Here is a 9,284-nt window from a genome sequence, read left to right on the forward strand (position 1 = left end):
ATCAGTTAGCTGAGTTATGCTTCACAGTCTCTCGCTCCCATAACCAAAGTATGTGAGCCTATTTTTGGATATCTTTTTCTTCCCCTCAGACCTCGGACCCTGAGCCCCAACACTTATCTTTGACAGCTCTGTTTGGGAAACAAGACAAAGCTCCCTGTCACGAAACTCTGAAATCTTCCCAGACCTTCGTTCACCACCATCACCACCACCTCCACCACCACCAGCATCAGCAGCAAGAACAGCTTCTAGTTCATCAAGGAGTCGCATGCTCCCTGCCCTATGAAGAGCCCAGAAAGCTCTCACTCCCAGTGGAGAAGCAGCTATGCCCAGCCATTCAGAAACTCATGGTCGGGAACACAGGGCTGCACCTGCTGTCACAGCACCCTGAACAGTGGCCCTGTGAAAGTGGCAGCCCCAGTTGTGTGGGGGGAGTTCCTCCCTGTCCTGTCCAGCTGGGGTCCCCCTGGAACGGTAGGACTGCCTGCTGTGCCCAGAGCACTGCCCGCTGTGCCCAGAGCACTTGCAGAAACCACAAGCTACTAGAGCAGCTTCAAGGTGCCTCTGGGGCAGCGCACAAGTGTAAGCCCTGTGCACCTGCCAGGCTGTCTGCAGCCACTCAGGTGACTCCGGGCCAAAATGCAGCCCAGTCACATCTGGTGTACTTCGGCGGTCCCCTTCCTCCTCCCACACCAGGACATGAAGCTCTCAGGAAGGAGCAGTGTGCACTCCGAGCACACGCGCTGCCCTTCTCTGGCAGCCAGGAGAGCAGCCCCAGTGTGCTCCCCGCTCAGGAGCTGCTGAAAAAGCTCCAGGCCGTACATCAGGAGCAGCAGCTCCAGGCGGTCCCCCGGCCAGCCTTAGCAGCCAGGTTCCCCGTGTCAGCCCAGGGCTCGGGGACAGAAAAGCCCTTGGAAGCCTGGGCCAGCAAGACATCCAGCATGGAGAAACAGGCTCCTCCTCTGCAGGTAAGTATGTTCTGGAAGACCGCTGCCATAGTAATGCATTGGGCTTTGCTCTGCTATGGGGAGCGTTTCCATTGAGAACAGCTACCCACAGCTTCCTTGGTGTGTCTCTTTGTCTTTCACCTTGCCTGGAAAGAGAAGCTTCTCTCCTCTTACAGTCTGGTGTCCTCTGCCATTTAGAGGTGGTTGTAAAGTTCAGTCTTTACCATGTCATGAGCCCTGAAGACCAGCCCAGATGTGACTATGACGACCCATGGCAGTTGGTGCAAACATTTTGGGATGGAAACACCTGACTGATTTTGTTTTCATCCTATAGTTGATCATTGCTTGCTCTTTGACTCGATGCATGATTCTCAGTGCTTCTACATACATGTTAGTTGCCACTTTACTACACAGCAGTAGAGAAAGCGGACTCTGCATCCAGCAGCCACGACCTTGCAGGTTCCTGAAGTAAACAACATAGCAGTAAAGGTGTTTCTGTTTTTATCACCTTCTAGGTGATCAGTATTGTGAAGACCAGGCAGAAACAAGTGTACCACCCACAAACTGCCAGAGAAGGGAACACAGTGTCATTTCTAGAAATAGTGTGTCTTTCTGGGAGGATAGTGGTCTGTACCCGTCAGCACCTGGGACAGTCAGGAACCAGAAGCCAGGGTCTATTGATCTTCTGCCTACAGTGGCATCTGAGGGTCTGACCAGCTCTGTTTCCTTTGGGTTGGCACAGAGTCCTTGAAAACGTGTGCTGACTTTAAAGATTAGAAAGTTATCCCTACTTATTATATATGTGTATGTGTATGTTTATGTAAGTATATATCTATACATACATACATATATAAAAGACCAACAGTGTGACATGTATACATATTATATGTATATATACATAATGTATATATGTCACACTGTTGGTCTTTTTGATATGTTTTATCACATAGTAGCTCCTCAAAAATTGTTCACAGTTTTTTAAACAGACCCATGGCACAAACCGTGTATGTTTGGGTGTGTGAACCAGGTCAAGGCATTCATCTTTATGAAATCCCAGACACAGGTACTTTCTGTTGCACACTGAGGCTTTGTCCTCGCTCTCAGTGCACCACAGGGTGTTGGCCCCTTTTAAATGGCTGCTTTCATTTCTCTTCGGTGATTTAAAATAAGAAAACTGGGGCTAATAATCAGACTTAAATTTCTGCATATACAATTCTTTGTTTTTAGTTCTCACAAATGTCAGGAACCAAATAAGGAGTGTGTGCATTCTGCCAGCCCACGCTGTGCCCCTCCTCCCTCTGGGAGCATCAGCTCTTAACACCTCTCCTTGGGATAGCAAATAGGGAACGCTAAAAGAAACAAGAGCCTGTCTTCCTCTGGGCCGTTTTCTGCCCCCAAAGATGCCAAGGGAGTGATGATAAAATTATAGCCACGTCTAAATTGCTGCCTCTCTGCTTCCTTCTCATGAGTGTTGGAGTGCTTGGAGGCTGAGAAATAAGGTACTTTCTGTCACCTGAGTTAGAGACACATGGTAGCTGTAGGAGTCAGTCAGACCCAGTTCAGAATGTCACTTGCATAATTGGGAAAGCCATTAGAAAACTTAGTTTTAGACCTGCCAGCCAAGGGAATTAGATAGATTCAGCAGACAGATGGGTCATGGTGCTCCAGGCTCCATGTGCCCGTGCCTTGCTCTTCATCCCATGATCTAGCCCCTCATCTTCACCCTTTCCTTGTCTTCATCCCCATGCCAGCCAGGAGAAGCAGAAGGCATGCTCTCTGTAGATATGCAGAGAAGGACCAGAGGGGGCAAACCCACAAGTCACAGCTCCTCCTAGTCCCAGGGGAGGTGTCTCCTTGAAGAGCTAGGGTTGGGAGCTGTGTGTGCATCTGACAAGCACATGCTGCCACTCCCACAGGTGAGGGGACCTCGGAGGGCAAGGCAGTGGACAGCAGGTGCCGAGCAAAGCTGGCAATCCTAAATGCATGTTACCTGAAAATGAAACTCTCACCAGGTGTCTAGCTTCATACACAGAGGTCATGGCATCACAGGGGGTTCCAGGGTTGTCTAGTAGCCACTGAGGATGGAACAGGAACAGATCTGTCCGCCGTTCCCACCCACGGGATGCGGGATGGTTCTAACCAAGCACTCCTCTGCCGCCATTGTGAACAGGGTCTTTTATCATTGGAGCTCCGCTTTGTGGGTTGTTTCCTAACCCTGTCTTGTGTGCATGTCTTTGCTGTAAGCAGATCACCTCAGCTCAGTGTGTCCCTGCTCCAGTGACTTCTCTGCTGATGCCCCCTGTGGTTTTCACACAGTCCACCTGTGCCCCACTGAGGGAGACTGAATCCGGGCTCATGCCCCTAGGAGGCCAAGAACTTCCTGCTGCCTCCTCCAGCCTCCTTCTGCCCCTACAGAACTGGGAATCCTCCACTGTGGCCAGCAGGCCCCTCACCAGGCTGCAGCTCCAGGAGGCACTGCTGAACCTCATCCAGGTAAGGCTGTTGACCTAACAGTGGGCCCCATGACAGACTAAGTTGGCTGATGCCTTCTTTGGACGTCATAAAAGTAACCCCCTCACACACCAACACCTTCTAAACAGTTAACTGATGATATTTAGAATACTACTTGGGGTATGATATGTGTCAAGACTTCAAGAGATTTGTGACTTGCAGGAACAAGTCAGGCCTCCTAGCTACCAGCTGCAGAAAAGAAGGGAGCTTGTGATGGATGCCTGGCCTGCCAGGGTACTCTGGGAGCTCAGTGTTGGGGGCAAGCTGCAGGTCTAAGCTGCACCATCTACGACTGCTGTGAACATAGCGCAGCTATGGTTTTGAAACCCACTGCTCACCAGAGGATGGAATGATAGAACACCTTATCAGCCCCGCCTTGCGTGTCTCTGCTAATACAGTGATAGGAACTCATACCCAACTGTGGACCATGCACTATTTTAAGCTTAATAATTCACTCAGTGCCTATAGGAAACCCTATTAATATGGGCCAATGAGATCAGGTAAAGGTACTTGCCACCAAGCCTGATGACTCCCCTAATGGAAGAAGAGAGAATGTTGTCTTTTGACCACATGACCACATGCCTCCACACATAGCCCACCACACATATGTACACATACACACACAGAATAAGTAAGTATAAAAAAATTTAGACCCTCATATTTGATTCTACAGACAAGGAAACCGAGGCTTATGTTGGTCTGGTGTTACCCTGAGCCCGCTTGCAGTGTTCACGTCAACTGTTGTGTGGACCATGAAAATTAATGTTCCGAGAGTAGACCAGCATGTAACGGAGCACGCTTGCGAGTGAACGATAGGCCTTGGAAAGGATCATGTCTGAGCCTCACAGAAGCAGACACCTCAGCTAATGTGTTTCGGAATCTTCTTCGCGTGGGCAGTCTTGAAAGTGCAGTGTTCATGGCCGAGCAGCTGCCTGAGGGCAGGCCAGCCGCTGTGGTGTCTGCTTCTGTTGATGTCTAATCCCCATTAGTGAAAACATTTTTAAAATAGTGTTTTAGAGGGAACCCAAAGGACAGTGCTAGAAGGAAGCATCCGAGTCTGGGAGCAGAATGGCAGCCTAGTGTGAGCCCTCCTAACCTAAGTGTGTTACTCATCCTAAACACACGCCACGATAGCAGTATGGCCCACCTGCTCACAATAAGTTCATGAGAATTATAGAGCAAATATCTGCGCTTTATTTACTGGAACAGTAAGGGAAAACCTAAATGTGTATTTAGATTTGAAAGATTCTTGCTTTTTCTGGCTCATCCCTGCCTGGTCACGTTACCCCAAAGCCATGTGTTGTGACTTAGACACGTCACACTTCTCCTTATTGTGGATACTGTCTTTCTGATATTGCTAAAAAGTCACTTGGGCGTCTTTGTAGGAAAAGCAGAAATAACATCTCCTTCTTCATGGTGTGAGTGTGTCTGGGGAGGGAGGAGACCGGGAAGGGGAGTGTAGGGCTGCAGAAGCTTTCACGGACTTGAGTGGGCGGGGGCGCCTCTAGAGTTAACCAAGAGAACCATTGCTTAGATCCAGGGTTCTCTCCCCACCTCAGTGAGACAGCGAGCTCAGAGACTATCTGCTGCTGTGCGTTTACCAAAGCCAGAGACTTGCCACAAGTCATGGGAACAGCCATACTGCCTTTGGGAAGGTACCAATGAGCCATGCTGTGGGTAAAATTACCATGAATGCTCAAAACTGCACAGACATGGGGGCACCCCGGAGGAATTTTAGGAAGGACCAGCCACCTCCTAAGCTGTTGCCAAGGTATTATGACTCATCCCTCTTGGCCCATCTGCACACAGCACAGCTGGCTTCCGCATGGCGGGTTTGCTATCTGTGTCAGGTGCTATGAGCACATGGACTTCGCATGCGGACAGTAGAATTCAGCAGCTCTGTCCCAACCTTGCTTCCAGCCCCTTTCCATCCACACGTATAGGCCAACCCTGCTGGCTGTCAGCACGGACAACAGAGGTAAGGAAGGCACTGAACCCGAGGCCAGTTCAGCTCCAGGCAGGAAGCCTTGGCTTCTGTTGCTCAAGTGACAGTCCCCTGGGCCTGTTGGCTTTGTTTTTCAGAACGATGACAGCTTCTTAAGCATAATCTATGACACCTATCTCTTCAGTGTGACACAAGCGGCCATGAGGAAAGCCACATAACCAACTACAGGAGAGCAAAGACCGTGAGCGTGGACTCTCTAGGTCCTTCCTGTGGACTGGTGGGACCAAACATGTTTCTGCCTTTTTAACAAAGTATAGTAATACAAAGTAAAATGTTTTTGTACTGTCAAATATCTTGGGGGGTTTTTGTTCCTTGTATTTGAAGAATTCCATCTTCCTGTATACAAATTGAGTGGGTAGATGATTCGAGCTCAGTTCATATAAGATTACATTTTTCCTACATTTATAAGGCCATTTTAAAAAGAATTTGGGCTCTTCATAGGAGAGGATGTTCTCAGAGCCGTTTATTAATAGCTCAAGCTAAAGAGCAATTTCCTGGTGTTGGGCTCTGTGCGCCATGGTGCTCTATAACCACCAGGGGGCAATATTACCCCACAAGTCATCTACTAAGGGTTTCATGAGCTTTTAGAAGTCAACCTTTCATTTGTAAAGCTCCATTTGGTGTGTTTCGTCTGAGCCTTTGGAGAAAGAATCTTTCTGAGGGCGTTTCTGGCCAGTGTCTATCTAGGAGCTGTCACCAGTGGCCCAGGACATGAAGCAATGGTCACGTTTCTCAATTCAGGATACTCCTTGAGGCCCAAGCAGCTCTTGCTTTTAAATAGACACTCAACTCACATTTAGTGCTGAAGGGAGGTCGCATGAGAATAGGTAGTGACTATTTGTGGGCAGAAGGTCAACGATTCTCCGAGCTCTGTGGAGTCCTCTGCTGTGTCCTGTGCAGAGATAAGAAGCAGAAGAGCCTGGCAGTCCCTGAAGGGCGGGCAAGTGTGGAAATTGATCCCTGCTGAATATGCACAATGAATAAAGCTTCATGTCTTTACCGCCTTAGATATTCCTGGATTGTAAAAAGATCTTTGGGTTAGTGCTTCCTAGAAGAACCTTAGTCTTTCTATGGAGAGTTTAAAATGGAGGCCGGGATGGGGGTGCAGGTTTCCTTCCAACTTCTGATGCCCAGACCAGGACCAGAAGCCTTTGGGCTTTGTTCATCCGTCCTAGCACAGGGGACATGACCTGTCCTGTAGGAGGGTGGGCAGGCTTTCCCCTAAGGAAGAATGGCGGACTGAGGAGGAGCTGCCCTCCGTCTTTGTCCCGCATCTGCTGCATCAGCCTCTGGAAGGGATGCCTCCCGTATGTCATCCCACACTGCTGGGAGCCCATAGAAATCTCGCAAACACTCGCCAGTCTCATAAGGAGAAGGAAGCCAGAGAGACGTCTGTGCTTCTGTGGTCCCAAGTCAGTAAAAACAGCATCATTTTGGTAACATGTCTACTAAAATTGGAGCAATATTAGGCTGGGAATATGGCCCTATGGAGAGTACTTGCCTACATAAGGTTCTGGGCTCAATCCCTAGCACTTAAAGAAAACAAACAGAAAAAAAAATGTGGCTTGGTGATAAATGTAAGCAAAATAAAATCATGGAGAACGTTTTAACATTCTATAATTGCATGTTTAAAGATGCTTCTGCAGCCAGAGAAAGATGAATTTCATTCCTAACATTTCTGATGTATTTGTGTCAATGAGTAGCTTTATTTTATGAAATTGTTTCGTTTTCTTCACATGAATGAGTAAAACTGTAGCAGCAGCAGCAGCTGCCCTTGGCAGAGCAAGCCAGGATGGGAGGTCAGAGGGCATGCAGCCTTTTTAGACCAATGCTACAGGTGTCTGTTTTGACAAAATGGTGCGTTTTCCATCGTCCATTGTTCTAAGTCATCTTAAAAGCAGCAAGCCAATTCCTTTAGACCAAAGATGGCCACCTGCAGAACAGTCAGGATGGGTGCTTCCCTCCTTACCTCAGCAGGCCAGAGTTGCCTTCTACGGAGCCCCTTGGACACAGGAAGAAACAGATCAGAATGGTTTTCTAGGCACCCAGGACTGCACTTCCCGTGTAAATTTCCTCTTCCTGTGCTACCTCCTGAACCCAAATTCAGCTTCCACTTCATGGTCTCTGCCCCAGCAGCTGTTTTGACCTCCTTGGATTTCAGGTAGAACCTGGCATACTGTGGCTAAGGCAGCTTCATCCGGTGCGGTGGGTGTCACCTTGCAGAGCCAGGGAAGTCAGGTGGCCGGGAGTGGAAGGTGGATCATGAGTGGAGTCTCTTGGCCCTGCCTTCAGCTCCTGGACAAGTCCCTTTATGAGACCCCTTATTCATGAATTAGAGACCTCACGGAGTCCAAAAGACTAAACTGTCATGGTCCAGGGCTACGTGACAGGGCGGGGGCTCCTATCATCGCCCTGACAGCATTACCTGAGGGCCACCTTGCTGTGTCCCCCTACTTTACTGATGCGATGGAAGCAGTCTTGTCCCTTCTTTATGAAGGAACTCGTGAACTGTGGCGCTGATGTCACTGTATTCCTGTGTGCGCCCCTGGCTTAAGTTAAGTTCCTGTCATTGTTACCGCAAGCCTGAGATGAATCCACTTGAAGGATAAATACTTTCCTTTGGGACACGGTTCCACAGGTTTCAGTGTGTGGCCGGCTGGCTCTGTTGATGTGAGATCTCTTGATGAGAGGTAGAAAGCCAGGGTGGAACAAAGCTTTTACCTTGTGGCAGCCGGGAAGCAAAGAGGAAGAGGAGGTCTGTGCTGACCAGATCTGTGTCATCTTCACACAAGCTGGAGTCATCACAGAAGAGGAAACCCCAGTTCAGAAAAGGGCTCCCTAAGATAGGGCTGTAGGCAAGCCTGTAAACCTGGGGGAGGGCCTAGCCCATTGTGGGTGGTGCCATCCCTGAGCTAGTGGTTCTGGATTCCGGAAGGAAGCAGGCTGAATGAGCCATGTGGAACAAGGCAGTAAGCAGCACCGACCCCCCCCCCCCCCCGTGGCCTCTGCATCGGCTCCTGCCCCCAGATTCTGGCCCTGCTTAAGTTCCTGTCTTGACTTTCTTCAGTGATGAGCTATGATGTAGAAATGTACACCAAATAAACTCTTTCCTCCCCAGCTTGCTTTTGGTCATGGTGTTTCTTCATAGTCATAGTAACATTAATTAAAACAGGGTCCCAGAAGTATCCCCTCCAAGGGCCTGCCTCCAAAGCCTTGTTTCCTTTTGCCCTGTCCATTGCCACCCAGGAATATCACATATTGGGGACCAAAGCCTTTAACACATAGGTCTTCGGGGAACATTTCAAATCAACACTTGGGCAGGCAGCATTTTACTTGCTAAGTCAGGGAAAGCAGTACTGTGAATAGTTGTGTAGGCCCCAAACATCCTAAAGACATACCGTTCTACCTCGCTACATCCTAAAGACATACCGTTCTACCTCGCTACATCCTAAAGACATACCGTTCTACCTCGCTACTTAGACCAGGCAAGGTGGCCACTGCAGGGAGAGAACCTGTGTTTGCATCTTCAAGAACTCTCTGGCATGATAGCTAGTCCTGCTGTTCTTGGCCACTTGCAACCAGCTCTTTCCAGCCCGGTCCAGAGCTAGACCTGTAGCTCCAAACAAGACCTCCCACCACCCATAAGGCTCTGGGAAGATGTCGAAGAGCCAGAGACCAGCGTGAAAGGCTAGGAAATGCCACTGTGTGGACTTGATGGCTATTGCAGCCATTCCATCACAGCTGTAGGTACCTACACTGGCCCACCCCAAGAGGTCCCTATCAGCAGGTCAAGGAAGGGGAGGCACTCACGGGGCCCCACCCTT

The 9,284-nt window shown here is 49.3% G+C and overlaps 1 protein-coding gene across 5 annotated transcripts in view; it reads left to right on the forward strand.

Moving 5' to 3' along the window:
* Window positions 1-8,565, forward strand: part of Dcp1b (decapping mRNA 1B) — a 42,751-nt gene extending 34,186 nt beyond the window's left edge. For 2 of the 5 annotated variants that reach the window (XM_041642646.1, XM_041642680.1), the window contains 3 exons: window positions 90-965; window positions 3,189-3,437; window positions 5,538-8,565. In XM_041642646.1, coding sequence (XP_041498580.1) covers window positions 90-965; window positions 3,189-3,437; window positions 5,538-5,618 — 1,206 coding nt within the window. In that variant the 3' untranslated portion in view covers window positions 5,619-8,565. The remainder of the gene's footprint in view (window positions 1-89; window positions 966-3,188; window positions 3,438-5,537) is intronic. The other 3 variants (XM_041642653.1, XM_041642663.1, XM_041642672.1) reach the window with 3 other exon arrangements.
* The last annotated feature ends 719 nt before the right edge of the window (window positions 8,566-9,284 follow it).

Source organism: Microtus oregoni, unplaced genomic scaffold (genome assembly GCF_018167655.1).
Source record: "Microtus oregoni isolate MIOR12 unplaced genomic scaffold, Mior012 000002F_ref0000024, whole genome shotgun sequence".
Lineage (NCBI taxonomy): Eukaryota > Metazoa > Chordata > Mammalia > Rodentia > Cricetidae > Microtus > Microtus oregoni.